The following is a 17986-nucleotide window of genomic DNA, read 5'->3' on the forward strand; positions in this document are numbered from 1 at the left end:
TGTGTTCACAAGCTGAGCCAATTTGGTGTATTGGTTAAGAGCACGGGACTCTAATCTGGAGAGCCGGGTATGATTCCCCGCTCCTCCACAAAGCCAGCTGGGTGACCTTGGGTGAGTCACAGTTCTCTGGAGCTCTCTCAGCCCCGCCCACCTCACAGGGTGATTGTTGTGGGGTAATAATAACACTTTGTAAACCGCTCTGAGTGGGCATTAAGTTGTCCTGAAGGGCAGTATATAAATAGAATGTTGTTGTTGTTGTTGTTTAGAACAAGTTACAAACTCTATGGTCAATAATGCCCCAGTTCAGATTAAGAGAATTGCATGGAGTCTCAACTACTCGAACACCTCCCAAAGTCTTTGCACTGAAGCAGGGCTCTTCTGGAGCAAAGTCCACAACTGCTGCACACACCTGAAATGACTTTTTAAATAAATCATGGACAGATGCTCCCTGAAACCTTATCCACAGTACAATGAACTAGAAGAAATCAATGTTTCAAAAGCATCATTTCTTAGTGCTGAAATTTCAGTTCTGGTTACGAAGCTTCAGTCTGAAACTGTTTACTAGGCCCCGCTCCAGATTTTAGATGAAACCCTTATTTGAACCTAAGAGCTATTCAATATCAAAGCTTCTCACCCACTTCAGAGCTCAACAAGGAAATGTTACTTCACGGCCAGGGATGTGACATTAAATTGCAGTCATTCACAATGCTTATAGTAAGTCCTCTCAGCTTTTATTTCTACCTATTTTACATTAAGAGGCTGAAGTTTGTGCTGAAATGGGCAAGAATTGGAGACTTGGGTGGATATTCAGCAGCAAAGGCCAAGGCTTAAGCAGAATTCTTAGATGCCCCACCCCCAAGAAGAAACAGATGTTAAGGGGACTGGTACCCTCACCATAGACGAGGAAACACACGATGCTGGTATAACTGATGGTCCCTTCCAATCCTATGATTCTATGAAGACCTATGATCTAACACCATCCCTTCCTTGTGTCGATCATCACATTGAAGTATATACTATACCTTTCGATTATTGGTTCAGAATTTATAGATATGGGAGAGATTGGGATGGCTCAGTAGTAAAGGCATGTGTTTTGCATGGAGAAGGTTTTTGGCACTTCTTTCGAAAACAGTCTCAGGCAGTAAATGGTGGGGAAGACCTAGCCACTGCTAGCATAGACGATACTGAGCTAAATAAATCAAAAGACATACTTGATATAGGGCATAGCAGCATCACATATATTTTTTTACCTTGTCTGTCTGCAGTTTACCCAAAGGAGTTGAGGGGAGCTCTTAGGCTGCTCCTGAAAATCGATCGTTCTTCTGTTGCAATCAGTTGCAAGTAGAATTAAAATCATGATGTCATGTGGCATTCAACAGCGGTTTTCACACATCTAAAATCTCCAGAAAATCACGCAAAACCCACGGCACGACGGCGTCTTCATAGCGCGATTTCCCATTTAATGGTGCAATTTTGGATGTCATCATGCCATTAAACAAGAAATTGCGCTATGAAGATGACATCATGCCATGAGTTTTGCGTGATTTTCCAGAGGCGTTTACAGGTGTGTAAAAACAGCCAATGTATTTCTCATAAACTCTGCTAATACACACAATCTTGATCCTGTTATCTGTTCATCTGAAAGCAGAACTTTGGCTGCCCAGGACTATTTCCCCCCTACAACTGCCTAAAAAAGTCTGCTCTTCTGTGTTACATCATCTCTTATTTAATTAGTTACTTCCTGTTCATGCTGTGCAGCAGTAGCATTCCTAACCTTATTCCTAGGGGTGCGCTGCTTTTCTCTTTAAAGAGAAGGACTGCCTTTTTCTTTCTTTCTTTGATTATAATTATATGGTTATGAAATTACAATCAAGTACAAGGAAAATGAGAGAGTAATCACTTTGGCTGCCAAAAGAAAAGCAAAATCAAAAAGAGTCCAGTAGCACCTTTAAGACTAACCATTATTGTAGCATAAGCTTTCGAGAATCACAGTTCTCTTCATCAGATGCAGTAATTTATGCCCCCTCACTCCAGTTCAGAGAATAATAATTAAGATTCAAATATTCTGCAGCCACCAAGAATGAACAGGAAGTAGCTAGTTAGACAGATCAGGGAAGCCGTAGTAAGATAGAGGAGTAAAATTTAAATAGCCCTGAGAAATCTCAGCTGCCCCTTGACAGGCTGGTGCTGCAATCACTTTTACAGTCTAGAAGTACGGTCACAAATCAGATCTGCAAAATAAGAAAGAATGCACTAGAACACATTAAGTTGGCTAGGTCTTCTGGATTCTCTTAAATACCATGAGTGGATGACAGCCATTGAAGAAACTTTAGCCAATCACCTGTCTACAGAAATGGCGGCAATATTTTAGAGATGGAATCCAATGTTTCAAGAGATCCAATCTGTGACTTATCAGCCTCCCTTCCTTTTGCCTCCTTTTCTTAATTGTGTACAAAACAATTACCATGGAAAATGTTTATTTCTCATCCTGAAATCTGCACCAGGCCATTAATCCCCATGCTTGAGATAGTCTGCTAAGGCTGAGACACCAAAACCTGCCCAGGTTAATTCAAACATTCTTTTATGTTGCGTTTGGCACACGTGAACCTAGGTGTGACATAACTGCAATTGATGGTTACATATGAGCTGAGATTCAGACAGCCGTGCGCCATCAAAACAAAACTGATTCACAAAATAAAACACGCATACTGGTCTGTCTGAGTTCCATCTGTATAAACACTTCAAAATTCTCCAAACTGTACCAATAATATTCAAGTTTACCTTTTAACTATATAAATTTCAGTAAGTTGGAACATAGTATGTTTTTATACACAGTATGATGGCAATGATCAGTGTGAATTACCATTTGTGTAGAGGCTTTCCCTGGTATTTGAGCAGCAAAAAAGACACAAGGGACCTTGTGCTGCATCAACACAGCTGTGCCAAATACTTCCAGTGGCCATTTACCTGGAGCCTACTGTTATCTGTGGATAAACTCATATATAATGGAATCTTTACCACCCTGTAGTTTTTTTTCCTATGATCTTTTAAAAGGCAAGAGTAAAGGATCCCATTTTTTTCTAGTCATTATAGTAGAAGGGGATCTATATTTTATATATGGATATATTTTATATATAGATTATATATTTATATATAATATACACATATATTATACTTATGTGTTTTATATATTTATTGTTTTTATCTGGTTTTAAAGTAATATGTTTATGTATTTTATATATGTTGTATTCCGCTCTGAGACTGTCTGCAGGGGGATCAGATTAGAAACATTAACAACAACAACAACAACAACAACATGCTCTAAAAGGAGACCTGTAGCTCTCATTTAAGAGGAACATAGAGCAGAACCACAAGTGACAAAAGGCACAGATTGGACACTTGTCAGCTTCCCTCAAGTTTTGATGGGAAATGTAGGCATCCTGGTCTCGCAGCTTTGCTCTCTGACTGCTGTCCAATGGACTTTTCAACTGTCACTTGTCCAACATTCCGCCAAGCTGCCTACGTTTCCCATCAAAACTTGAGGGAAGCAGACAAGTGTCCAATCTGTGCCTTTTGTCACTTGTAGTTCCGCTCATAGTCACTAAACATGGGAAACCAAGGTGCATATGGGTTGGATCCCACTTATCATTCTCGTAAGAGAACCACATCCTCCAGCATATGGAGCCTTTTGCTGACACAAGCTGAACGAGTTTGCTGTAGTGGTTAAAGTGTTTAACTTAGATTAGGGAGACCCGAGTTCAAATCGCTACTCTGCCATGTTGTTCACTGGGGGACCTTGTTTCAGTCACACCACCTTAGCCTTGCCCACCTAACTGTGTTACTGTGAGGATAAAATAGAGGAGAACCCAGAGCTTCCTGGAGGAAGGGTAGGATAAAATGTAATAAATAATGGTTATAGTCCCATTTCAAAATAAAGCCACTTGTGTTGGTTGATGGATCATCTGAGCAACAAGATCACATAAGGTCTTCCCCACCTATTGGACACTTGGACAAGAATATGCCATGAAGGGAAGTTTCCTGCAGCATACATATTAGGACAAGACATTCATGAGTTAATTACTGCTAAACTTTCTAAGAGAGAGTGTGCATATGTACACACACATAAGCTGCAATCATTTCCAAGTGTGAAGAAAGAAGCTCCATTTCCAAAATGAAAGTCTGTTAATGATTTTAGTTTCAAGGCGATCAAAACGAACTTCTAAAATGAACACTGCCATATAACTAAGAGCGGGACCACAAGTGACGCCTGACACAGGTTGGACACTAGTCAGCTTCCCTCAAGTTTTGATGGGAAATGTAGGCATCCTGGTCTTGCAGCTTGACTCTCCGACTGCTGTCCAATGGACTTTTCAACTGTCACTTGTCCAACATTCCGCCAAGCTGCCTACATTTCCCATCAAAACTTGAGGGAAGCTGACAAGTGTCCAACCTGTGTCAGGCGTCACTTGTGGTCCCGCTCTAAGTCAAAACCACAACCTTATTTATGAATGTCCACTGTTTATGGTCATTGAAGAAATAGTTCAAACTGGATCACACACAACTTGCTGGACAGTCTAGATTTTGCAGAGAAGGTGCACATTACAGAATACATCCAAAAGGTAGGCTTCTGAAAACGGCACCAGTTTCAATATTTTGGAGGATGTGACTAGGTTGTTTTGGGAACCAAGGATTTTCAGATTGCAGAAACTCACTTTGATACTACTTCAGTCATATTTGGAAGGTCTAATTTATGCCTATTTAGTCTTTAAGAGGTTTCACAAAGACCAACTGGTAGGCTTCTTTCCGATTTAGGATGTTTGAATAGCTCTCTCTGGTACTCTTGAAACTGGAAAAAAAAGGAACATCTAAATTAACCTATTTCTAGCTTATTTGCCAGAGAAGGAGGAATGAGTTTACAATCAAGTGCCTCTGCTTGAGCGCTGAACTCTACCACACAGAACATCATTTAAAGTGGTCTGTTATATTTTCTCAGAAATATAAAGAATCAGGATTTTGGTTAATTAGTACATGAACATTTAACCTCTGAGCTCATTTCAGTTTTAGACTTTTTGACTTTTAAATGTTGACTTTTGCTACCATATTCTTCCTCAATATTGCACATTTCATGATTAACACTTTAGCTCTGGAAGCAAAGCACTCAATCATGCCATGAAGACTGCAATTCCCATTTCTTTTTATAGCCATAGATTTCCCTACGGGCATATAAAGTGGGAGCTTCCTAGCATACTAATTGCCTTGTCCCATTAGCTTGGCCAAATGCAAAGGAACATTTCCTAAATCCCTGCCTTGATTTTGTGCTCACATTTTGTAACCCCAGCTTTCACCTATGATTCAGTTGTGAAATGTCAGTAATCTTGCAGAGACTCCTAAAGATTTACTTTTTTAAAGTGGATTTCCAATGAAATAGTTAAGCCCGCAGATCTATTAAAATGGAAGATATAAGATAATCTAGACCTCAAAATGTATATTGCAATAATCTCTTAGAATATTGCGGCTCATTGAAAACTATTGATAAAGCAATTAACCAAAAGTAAATACAGTTTGGTAACTCCAATTTTAAATATCCATAGGCTAAATTTTAAATATTCACCGAAGTGCCCTGATCTGGATAGCCTAGGTGAGCCTGATCTCGTTAGATCCCAGAAGCTAAGTAGGGTCAGCTTTGGTTAGTAATTGGATGGGAAACCTCCAATGAAGACCAGGGTTGTAGAGGCAGGCAACGGCAAACCATCTCTCTTAGTCTCTTGCCATGAAAACCCCGCCAGGGGTTGCCATAAGTCAGCTGTGATTTGAGGGCAGTCTCCACCAGCAATACCAAAGTAAATGGATGAAATAAAATAGTTGACTTTCCTGATTTTGGGATTTGTTAGGCTGGTTTCAAGGACCTACCCAAGGCTATTCAATGAGTTGGTGGGCTGGTGCTTAAATTGGAGTCTTCCAAATCAATTTCTCAACTATTTCAGCTCATCTAAGTTGGCTCAAAACTCCGCATAATTGACATTTCCAAAAGTGAGTAACAACAGCGTGCTTATATACTGCTTTTCTAGGCAGATTAGTGCCCATACAAGAGACGTGAACAAAATCATTGCTATTATCATCCTTACAGGAGCTGGGGCTAAGAAAAAGTGGCCTACCCAAGACCACCTGCTGAGATCATAGCAGTAGAGGGGAGTAAAGGATTCAAACCAGCAGAGCGCTGACTCACATCCCAACCACTTAACTACTATGCCACAGCAGCTCCCAATACAGTGGGTTTTTATTGCTGTACTGGATGCAGTCTCTGATATATGTTGTCATCTTAAATTGCTGTGCTGAAGTTATTAAAATGTCCACACTATTTACCAATTGGTTTCCAAGCACAGCTCGAGGTGTTGGTTTTGATCTTTAAAGCACCGGATCCAGAGGATTCTCCCCTCCTGTATGCCACTTCCCTACATCCCATAGTCTAAAATTACCCCATGAAGCACCATCAGAGGTATGGCAGAGAGCGGCAAGATCAAAAGCTTATATCCTGAAAATCTTGTTGGGTCTTCAGCGTGCCACTGGACTTGAATCCTGCTATTCTCTCCACTGTTTTCAAGCGCAAGGCATCACCAGAGGACTCATAGTTTAAGAAACTTTAGGACGTTTATTTTAGAAGACTATTTCTTGCCATTCACATTCAGACTCCATCAGCTTTACCTGGTATGGGCAACTTGAAGAAATGTTTGACTCCGTCTGAATCTGCTGCATGCTAAAATGATTATTGTTCCATAATGATATGATTAAAAGTGTGAACCACCACTTTCTGGCTTTACTTTGATCAAAGCAGACCTAAGAGCATGTGACCCCTCACAGCACAGAAGGCAATAAAATAAAACAGACACAATAAAATTAGACTTAAACAGACCCATCTGATATTTTTAATGTGCGATTCTTCATTTTTTTTTTTTTGAAGTTAAAACTGGAAGGTTTGAAAAATCTTTTAGAAGCAGCACAGCACAATTCCCTCTAACAACCACACCACTTCCTTCAAAGCATTTTAAAAAGGATCTTGGACATCAACATACATAAAAATGTTTTCCTTGTGTTTTTGCTGGGGGAAAGGTGGGGGGGGGCCAGCCCTGGTCTGTAGCCTGTACAGACATGAAAACAGAAGTACAGAGCACAAACACTGAACATGCATGTTTTAAAATAAGAAGAGAGACAACGTCTACAATGTTAGTGGTCATTAATTGATCACTATTAGATTTTACATGGTTCTCCATTCAGAAAACTAGAGTAAAAACCGAGAGAAATATAATCCTATCCAAAGTGACGTATATGCAGCTATTTTGCATTCATGCCCTTTAAATATCTGGGTGGTCTTTTCCACACAACACTCAGTCGCTTAATTTTGATGTGACTAAAATGCTTTCAAAGCTCCCTCCTCCACACACCTGCTTAGGCTATACTCCATGTAATAAAACAAAATAGTGCCAGTAAAAGCATCTGCCTTTAAAAGAAATAAGCAAAAAAAGTATAAAAGTACATTACCAGCTGTTACTTTCATCACCTCAAACAAATATAATTTCACAGTTGTAAAGCATGGGTCACCAACCACAAACCCTTGGGCCAAACCCCCCACTTTCAGGGATACTTAACTGGCCCTCCACTCGCCAGCCCAGGGTCAAGCAAAATATAATGAAAATATTATCTGTGGCAGTGAAATTTGCCTTTTGCCTGTAGAGCAGCAAAACAGCCCTCCAGAAAATCTAGCTGCCGACAATGGGTTGGATTCAGAGTATGTTTTCCATTCACGCAAGGCGCTTCCGTCAACGGAACTTTCCTGCCTCTTCCTTTTTGCTGCTGCCTGATCTCCCCAAAATGCTACTCCTGAGGGCCCCTCAGAAACAGCATGAGAGGCAAGTTGGGGGGGGGGTCTGCAGCAGGAAGGGAGAGTTAGTGGAAATTACCCCCACCTTTTCTGTTAGTAATTTAGTCTGGATCTAACCCAGTGAGTTGTACCCCAATAAGAACTACAGGTGCTGTAGGAATTGAATTTTCCTGCCTCTCCCCGCTACCATTACTCCTCCCTTACATGATACACCTGGGGTCAGGGGACCCCTAGGGACACTACTTGGACACAGTGTGTGGTGATATACAGTGGTTGAGCGAAAATGTCACTCTCCTGCTGCCAATGGAACTGTCTTCTTATGGCAGATGACCACAGGATACAGCCCAAGGAGTTTAAAGAATAAAATGTGATAATAGTTACTAAACCCCTAATCTTGAATGCCTGTACCATTATATCTACAAGCAACACTTGTGTACTGTCACAACTACATCAACCTGATAAAAAAAGTTTCAGTAGACGTACTAGCCCTGTGCAATGTCCCCGCCTCCTACCAAGCATTTGCCGTATGGCAGCATCACAGATTTAGGAACTGGGCTGTGGTAATTTCCTTAGAAGCCTTGCAATAGTGCTTAATGGCACACCACCCAATACAATGAAAACTCATGTGAAATTGAAGCTACAGGCATCTGTAACATGGCAGATTTCTAGTTGACCTTTTAAAGCTTCAGTTATCTGTAATGGTTGGCCTGTCTCCTGGAGCCCAATCAGTGGTCAGCAAAAATGAACCGTCCAGGCCCTTACTGTAGCATAGCTAAAAGACTGACATTACAGCTCCAGAGAGATAAATGCCCACCTCCCATAATTCAATGGATTGAGTACTTTACAACCTTATCAATATACGAACATACGACATGTAGATGACAGTTGTGTATGGACTTTTTAGATATTTGGAGACCTTTCATAGAAGCCTATGCGTAGACTTGCTACCATTCTTGTGATGTATGTTTTTATTTGTTCTATATGTAAAAACATTTACAATAAAATAAAAATATCAAAGAGCTGCAACCACTGAAGCCTTAGTTCATAAACAAAAGAAACTGGTAATCTCACAGTAAAACAGTTTACAATCGCTGACTTGGTTCGACAAAGAACCGTTTAGAGTATTTACCACAATTTCTGGAAAAGGGTATGTTTGGGAAAGTCTCAAGCCCAATTTAAACTTGGTGCTGACAAGGCAGAAGCCCTCTTCGTAATTTGCATTTGCACAGCGTCTCATTTCAACTGGGATATAACCCACGCAAAGGAGCTACATGTGCTTAAGCTTGTACACCAGCACAATATCCACAAAGGCTTCAGATCTCTGGCACGCACACGTAGCTGCCTGGCCTGGGTTGCCTTGATCTTGTGGCCAGTTCTCATGGGGAAACATTTTGTCATGTCAGCTTCATGTTTAAATGGGGCCTCACCGCAGCCAGTCTAATGGACCGTGCCCCCCCCCCACCAACTGCAAAACTATATCCCAGCAGGAGCCTGATGTTACACGTGCTCAGAGATGGCTTCTGAAAAGCTTGCAGTGGAGGCATTGGTCAGGATCCAAAGAGTCACTTTAGGTCTGCCCAAGGGTTTTAATTTTTTTTTTTTTTCATTTGAACAGTATCTCCCCATCCCTCCAAATTCCGTAGTACAAACTGTTTATTTGAAACTGTCCTCTGTTTTGAAAATGGCCCACAACGAAGCACAGAAGGCTGACGTTTGAGAACCCCACGAGAGCATGCTACCCACTGCATCGGTCTCTGGATCTTGGTCATTTAATGGAATGAAAATATCTAAACCTGAAGAATGGGATGTGAATTCCAGAAGGCTGTGCAGAGGTGACAACCCCCTCCCTTTATCACCACGCCCACAGCAGGCTTCTGTACTACAAGACACCATGGCACTGTCTGCACAGACACTGAGAGGGCTTCACTGCAAACAGTCTAATGGACTGTGCCCCAGCCAGTTTGATGTAGTGGTGGTTAAGAAAGCAGGACTCTAATCTGTAGAGCCAGGTTTGATTCCCCACTCCACTTAAAGCCAGCTGGGTGACTTCGGGTGTGTCACAGCTTGTTGTGGGGATAATAATAGCATACTTTGTAAACCGCTCTGAGCGGGTGTTAAGTTGTCCTGAAGGGCAGTATATAAATCAAATGTTATTACTATTATTATTTCTTGCTTCACAATCAGGGCCTTTGTAGCTGCCAACAATTCACTCATGTTACCTACATAACCCTAAAGCTATGAACATTAAAATAAAAACGCTCAACTCGACATTTTCTATCCCCCCCTTTCAAATTACACAACAACGGACTGCTTGCTCAAGAAATTTACCTTTCATTCATTTACAGTCTACATAAGTTTATTTATAATATCAAAGTCTAATACCTAATGTCAGCACATTATACTCAAACTGGTATTGTACTCTGAACGACGCCAAGGTTTGTGGGACAGAAAAGTCAAGGGCACACAATTAACCAGCCTTCAGGCGCATCTTTCAAATTCTATCAGCCAAATAAGACTACCAGCATTCAGTGTGGAGAAAACGGTATTCTATATGGGGCTTAAAGTAGCCAACACTATAAATTTTCTTTTTAAATAAGTTCTACCAGCAGTTCTGTTCAGTTCGCAATCTGATTGGTGCCAATTGAACTAGTTTCATGTTATAAAAGACAGATATACAGATATATATGTACACACACTCACACGCACGCACACACATACACACACATAACTATAAAATATCAGCTGGTTAGCTCTGCATGCTAGGAATAATTGTGTATTTTGCAGTACAAAGGACTATTCAGTGATCAAATTGAAAATACAGTTACTGTCTAGTTTCTTGGTTACTGTGATTAATCAAATCACTTTCTAACAGTCCAAGGAAGAAGGCCAAGAAAAAAGGTAGACTCCAAAGCTGAGAATTAACAAAATACTCAGAATTTCATTTATAGAATATTGCCTGAGACTGTTTAGAGGAAGACCTGCAGAACCTCATTCCACTCTAAACACAAAGAGCTGGTATATGAAGTATTAGTTAGTATTTAGGAAGTTAAGCAGGCTTCCTGGGAAGGTACACGAAGTTACCAGTGGAAGCACAAACTCTTCAATAGCTCGCTTTAATTTCTGGTGTGTATGTGACTAGTGGGCCAGGAGGCAGAGTTCACAACTACTTCCCCTCCTCATACACTCATAATCCAATCTATCCAATGTACCATATGTCTTCCTACCAGTTGCACCAGTTGAGAGTACTGAACACCATCCAAAGATCGCTTTCCTTTTTGCCAGAGAGTTTTGCCTTCCTAGTGTTCCCCCCTGAAATACAGTTTACTTGCTCTAACTTCTGTGTATTTCCATTGTTCTTTCTGGTCCCTTGCCAACAATTGCCAGTGATCTCCTGCCAAGTCAATCTTTGCTTGTTGCTTGACTTGGACAAGCTTACTATCAAAACTGAAGAACCCTTGCTATAGACAATGGAGTCCAACACTGATCTTAACGTGCATTTCCTTGAAATCAAGCCCCATTGATTTCAACAGAACCTTCTTCCAAGCAAATGAATTAGGACAGCAACCGGTGACCCTAAGATGCCACTTTAGTTGGAGCAGCAGGAACAGAAGTTTGTGCTGCGGCAATTCAAAAGGCATCTTAAAATATGGAAAGTGAGGCTCTACCCACCTTACCATTGAAAAGCTCCTAATAACTTCCCTTGCCAGAGCCAAGCAATCCCCTTGTGTGGGCAAGTGCGGCATGCAGGGGCTGTGGTACACCTGTGCCTGCAGTGATGCTAAGGGTAAGGCCTCCATGCAGGTGAACAACATATCCACTTTGGGCTGGCACCAGAACCCTTCAGTCTTATCCTGTAGGTCACTGCATCAACTCAGTGGCTCACACGGTCAGACTGTCAGAGAGAAGTGGTCTGAAGAATTAAAGGACAGAAAACTGGACAAATCAACGTAAAGAAATATATTAATAGTTTCTGTTATATAAATAACCTTTATAAAAATAATCTTTAATTCTAATAACTCACCTCTTTTTTAGGCTCTGGAAAACATGCATGAAAAAAGTGTATTGAAGTTTAGGTTAGAAAAAAAAATCAAATCCTAAATGTTGCACTAAACCCAACTCTCCCCATTAACCAGACTTCTGAGGCAATGGGGAAAGGTAATCATTTTAACCTTACTAATACTGTCCAGCAGAATCTTAAGACCTATTCCTAAGGACTTGTGTGAACTGCAGATGGTTAGTCAAAAATAGATCAGATTGTTACTTTTCAATTCACCAACTGCATCTGACATAAAAGGCACCATCTCTTCAAATTTACTGGGCACAAGGGAGAGGAAATCTCCTCCTTTTAATCTTTTGCAACCCCCATGAGTCTGAATCTCACCAGGCCAACTGGAACATATGAAAGACTGGTTTTAATGCTGGCACAGTTTTCCTAACTAAACAAAACCAAGATAAACAAATCTCCGAAGTTTACCTTTCTGGACTTAAGGCATAATATGACTGTACATGTAGGAAAGTTATCTTTTGAAATGCACAATTTGTAGTGTTCTGAAACCCTGTTTACATATTTAAATAGTTTCGAGTGTTTAATCTTGTTGCAAGTTCAAAATGCTGCTTGTGGTTTGTGCAATTAGGTTGCAATGAAGTCATTACTGCCAACAGTCAACAGTGCAGTGGGATGCCCACAAATCGGGCCATTGGTTTGCCATATCTTGACCATGGTTTCAGTTCAAAGCATGTTGCTTGATTGTATGGAAGATCCAGTCCATTTTTGTCGTCCATCCGCCATGATGAGCATCGTTCATCTGCTTCATGAAATACTCAAGTGCTTCCTGCTCTGTTTTGTCCAATGCAAGTGTCTTCCGAATATATGCAATGTCATCAAAAGACTGTAGCTCTGGCATTCCTGAACCAAGCATCATGGAGAAGAGGTTTATGAAGAGATTGGCATGCTGCCGGATTGCTAAATAAGCCTTGTAACACATTTCTTGAAACCTTGAAAAGGAAAAAAAACAAAGACTTTGTTTGGCTCAACTGTCAAACACCCAACAGATTCCAGATAGTAGGGATTAATTCAACAAAAGGATTAATATCGAAAAAGCAGATGCCCGCTGACCTTTAAATTTGAAAAGGCCAAGTTGTTTTTTGTTATTATGCAGCACTAAGGGAGGGGAGGGATTGCTTCACAATGTCAAAATAATCTGCTACTGCCTGTCCTACACAGCTTTCTGAAAGAATAATTATTCAGTAAATAGATACTTTAAACACAGAGTCAACGGGGATGGTATTTTTATAAAGATAATAGGGCTATATCTGGATGGAATGGTTCACGAGGGAACAGGACTGTATACTATAATACTTCATATAGCATGTATTATCTGTTTGTGCTACATGTCTATTCAATAAAGGATTAATAAACACAAATGATGTAAAACCGAATTATTCAAAAAGGCTTTTTACTCAGATAGGAGGGCGGTATTGAAGGGAGGGGTTCTCAGATGCTTCACTAATGAGTTAGGGGCCATAGACTTCACCACTATGTTACCTTACATATTATCTGTTGCTTTAAATATGTACTCCAATATACTATCTGTGCTTCATGTCGTCTAATGTCAGTCCTAGAATTGATTATGTTCCATTTCAGCAATTCTTCAACTCTGTATTGGACCCTTGCTAATGCTATGTCTTTGTAAACTGTATTTATTTATCCTATGGCATTGTCTATGGAAATGTCCTTGTCACTGTATGGAAATGTCTTTGACACTGATTGTACTAATCTCACACTATGTAATCCGCCTTGAGTCTCAGTGAGAAAGGCGGACTATAAATGACAAGTAAATAAATAAATAAACAAATAAACAAGTACTGTGCTGTTATTGTTTTCTTTAAGTATAAAGGAACACCCATACACAGTTTTACTTAAGAAAAAACTTAATTCAACCCAAGGGCACGTACAGAAGTCAAGTCTTTCTATCTAAAAATAGATTATCTTACCCTTAAATACAGAAAATGAAACCAGTGAATGATGCCACAAAATTTGCTTATACATCAGGAACTTCTGTTCCAAGACAGCTCACCTTTCAAATTCCCTAGTTTTAGTACATTCTTGGGCTCCTTTACTAATCACTATCAAGAAATCTTGCGTTAAGACAAAGGGGACCCGCTCACGTTTGTATCCAAACTTCTTTTTCTTGTGATCCAAGAAATGTCCAAAATCTATGTGAAACAGCTTTAAAGAAAAAAAATAGTTAGATTATTACCTGATCAACAAAGCCATGAGGGTAAAAGATTTGTATCTAGTTACTGCTTCAATTTTTCAGACATTAAAGCAGCAATATGATAGTTGCCTATGGGTTACACAAGAGGCCTTCACACTGTATTCCAAGGAATCCATGGACTCTTTGGAAGCTTAATAAGGAGTTCCTCTATATTGGGTGAGAAGTCGACAACGTGGTAATGAAATTCAGTGTAGGTGAATGGAAGGTGATGAGCATTGGAACAGAAAACCCTGTGCCGATGGGCTCTGAACCAGCCAAGACTGAGAGGGAAAGAGATCTTGGAGTGGTAGTGGACAGCTCAATGAGAACATCCATGTGCTGCAGGAGTAAAAAAAGCAACCTCTGTGCTGGGAATTACCCGGTGTAGCTCTATAGCCTGGCCTCATTTGGAGTACTGTATGCAATAAAACTGTTGGCCAATAGATTCAGGACTGACAAAAGGAAACAAATTATTTACTTAATGAGTAATTAAGCTGTGGAATTCACTGCATGCAGTTACGGCTAAGATCATGGATAGCTTTAAAGGGGGATTAGACAGAATCATGAGGAGAGGCCCATCAATGGCTACTAACTGTGATGAGTAAAGGGAATGTCCACATTCTGAGGCAGCAGCAGATCTCTAAAACCCAGTGCTGGGAGGCAACATCAGGGGGAGGGCCAAGCCCTGTTTGTTTGGCCCTCCAGGACAACTGATTGGCCACTGTGTGAAACAGGATGCAGGACAGATGGACCACTGGACTGATGCAGCAGGGCTACTGTCTTGTGTTGGCAGACAAGCTTCTTTGGAAGCTAGCCAGTCCACCATAGCCAGCTTTCTGGTAAAATGGACAGCTACAGAGGAACGGTGGATTTTAGAGAACACTCCTATTGGGAGGTGGGCAGTAAGTGAGGTCCATCAGACTTGATGATGATGATAATGATGATAACTGCACTCATGCTGTTCTTCTAGACAGATTCGTGCCCCACCCAGAGAGGTGAACAAGTTAGTGTTGTTATTATCCCCACAATACAGCTGGGGAGCTGGGCTGGGAGGAGTGGCTGACCCAAGGCCACCTACTGAGCTCATGGTGGTAGTGGGATTCGAACTAGTAGAAGGGCTGATTTGCAGCAGAACCACTTAACCACTGTGCTACAGCAGCTCTTAACTGGCATGAGCTCTAGTCTAATGCCCCAGAATCCACTGCATCACACAGAGGTTCTTCAGTACATGCTTTGGGATTTCTCAGCAGACAAAGTTGACATGCCAAGGGTTCTCGAAAAGCTGGAAGCTAGAAAAGCATCGTATTGCATAAATAAAACTGATTTTTACCTGCCCGTCATCTTTCACCATGATATTGCTATTGTGGCGATCGCCAATTCCCAGTATGAAAGTCGCTACGCAATAACCAGCACAAGAGCGTGTAAACAAATCAATAGCTGCATCATACCTATAAGAAACACAGAGTGCGTTCGTAATAAATACGGTGTACCATCCTTTTATCTAAGTATTTTTTTTAGATACTTGCTAAATAAGTTTCTTTAACGGGTACTGGAAGCAAATGTGGATTAGTTGCTTTTGAGGACTTGTAGCTGCCAGCTACCTGCTTGAGCGGGAACTGGAGAAGAGCTGTTTAGCCAGTGGGAATGTAGGCAGGGAAGGAGGAGCATGAGCTTTATTGCTGACTTGGGGTGGGTGTGTCCAAGGGCATACTGTTTGTTTTTGTGAGAGATGATGCTATCAAAGACAGAAAGGCTGACTAGACTTGACTGTTTAGATTCTTACCTGCTTCCCCCCCGCCGCTCCGCACAACAGTGTAAATAAACAAATACTGTTAGTCTCTCACTGCTTTTCCCTAGGAAGGGAAGTGCCTGAGGCACCATCCAAAGCCCCCCCGCCCCACCCTTCTGACTTCACTCTAGGAACTCTGTATCCTTCCTCAGTGCACAACAAATGGCTTCTGAAATTTGGTAAAGTTGCAAGAATTGTTTGCAGTACAAGGCAGTTAGTACAGGGAAAACATTTAAGAGCCCTACTAGAACTGTCCGAGCTTGTACCAGAACTGGCTTTCCACATTGCAGCCATTCTGTGTAAACATCCAATTATAAAACACAGTTGTTTGAAAGAGAAAGACAGGAGGCTTCCATCAAGGCGAGAAACTGGTGAGACAAGAAGAAAAAAATTCCACTTACATTTCTCCTTTGTTCTTGTCTTTGAGCCACTGATGTAATGCATGACTGTTGAACTGCAGTGCGCCTTTAAGGCCACCTTTGCACTGGATTTGCATGATTGTGTGTGAATTTCTCACAACCTCAATGAGTCCCACACAGTCACCAATAGATAAACAACCATAAGGAAGCATCCTAGAAAAGGAATTTGAGGTTTGTTTTTCTAATTGCACTGTATATAAACATATGACAGAATCAACATGCAGGCATTGTTAGAAATCTCAGCCTGAGCAACATTTAAGTTTTGCTTTTCTACTGCAGGGCAACTGAAAGCCAAGCCATCTGGTTATATAACCAACAGGGCTGGGATCTAAAGAACTAAACAACTAGTTCCAGACTAGCTTTGGGCTTGAGTTTCCGGAATGGCAACCCCCAAGGCAACATGACAAAACCTTTTAAATTAGAGAGAAGATTTAGAAGCAGTTTGTCATACGGGGGTGGACTGTTTCAAGTAAAACATTCCACTGGATATACCTAAAGTAGGTATTTGGATCCTGGCCTAAGAGTGTGGGGGAAATGTAAGAACATTAGATGTAATGACACTTGGTTTTGAAGCCATTTGTATCTCTGTTGCAAGCAGATGGCAAAGGCAGGCTGTAATGCTACTGGTTAGAGAGGAAAAAGCAAAATAATTACTTGTAGCACAGGCAGAGCTGATTATCAGCACGATAAATAATTTTAAACTTTCTGCTTGAACCAAGTTTGTTCTTCGCCAGGCAGTAGTAGTAAAGAAAAAAACCTGGAACTAAATATCTGGAGTCAGCTCAGCACAATTTAAGAATACTTGCCTGAGATCAAGGCCTTGATTTTGCCAGATGTTTTCCATAATTCGAATGATCTGAAGTGTGAGCATATCCTGGCGCAGATCTGAAACATACAAACATACAAACTTTTGGAAGTTCAAATATAGTTTGGCTTTAACATGTCAAAACTTGGCATTGTCTAAGATTTCGCCTTGGCATTTAATAACCAGATGCTACATCTAACAAAAATGTCTCAGCAAATTAATACTAAGGAAGCAGGGGGGAGTTCACTAGCTGCTCTGGTCGTCAGCCTCATACTCTCTCCCCCTCTGCCTGTCACCACATATAGAGCAAGTTCTTCCGCCTTCAGGCTCAGTGGCAGATCACCTTTTCAGCATGCAAAAGGTCCCAAGCTCAATCCCTGGCATTTCAAGAGGATCAGGTAGTGGGTAATGTGCTAGAGCCCCATCTGAGACCCTGGACAGCTTCTGTCAGTCTAAGCAAACAATACTGACCTTGATGGACCAATAATCCGATTCAGTATAAGGTAGCTTCATGTGTAGTTTATGCCAGAATAGAAAGGAACAGCATACCCACGCAGCAGGCAGGGCCATACCCACTGTTTCTCTCCAGCCATGCTGCTGCCCATTTCTGTATGCGCAGATGCCTTCCCTAGCAAAGTAGCTACAGCATTGTGTTGTGTTTCCACAGCCAGACAATCAGCTACAGAGCTATGGAGGCTGCCTTTCCTAAACTGAGAATGGCACGAGTGAGGAGGTAGTGGCTGGAGAGATGAGAAGGTAGACTGGCAGCAAGAGGCTGCTCACCTGGGGTAACTGATACTTCGGGTGAACAGAAAAGTGGTCAGCTGTGACTTTTTATGA

General features: G+C 41.1%; 1 protein-coding gene across 2 annotated transcripts in view; it reads right to left on the reverse strand.

The window, feature by feature from the left end:
• Positions 1-6894: 6894 nt before the first annotated feature.
• Positions 6895-17986, reverse strand: part of PIK3CA (phosphatidylinositol-4,5-bisphosphate 3-kinase catalytic subunit alpha) — a 52649-nt gene continuing 41557 nt past the window's right edge. For both annotated transcript variants that reach the window (XM_054982480.1, XM_054982479.1), the window contains 5 exons: positions 17148-17226; positions 16324-16494; positions 15464-15581; positions 13954-14105; positions 6895-12871 (listed from right to left, as the gene is read on the reverse strand). In XM_054982480.1, coding sequence (XP_054838455.1) covers positions 12601-12871; positions 13954-14105; positions 15464-15581; positions 16324-16494; positions 17148-17226 — 791 coding nt within the window. In that variant the 3' untranslated portion in view covers positions 6895-12600. The remainder of the gene's footprint in view (positions 12872-13953; positions 14106-15463; positions 15582-16323; positions 16495-17147; positions 17227-17986) is intronic.

This window comes from Eublepharis macularius, chromosome 6 (genome assembly GCF_028583425.1).
Source record: "Eublepharis macularius isolate TG4126 chromosome 6, MPM_Emac_v1.0, whole genome shotgun sequence".
NCBI classification, from domain to species: domain Eukaryota; kingdom Metazoa; phylum Chordata; class Lepidosauria; order Squamata; family Eublepharidae; genus Eublepharis; species Eublepharis macularius.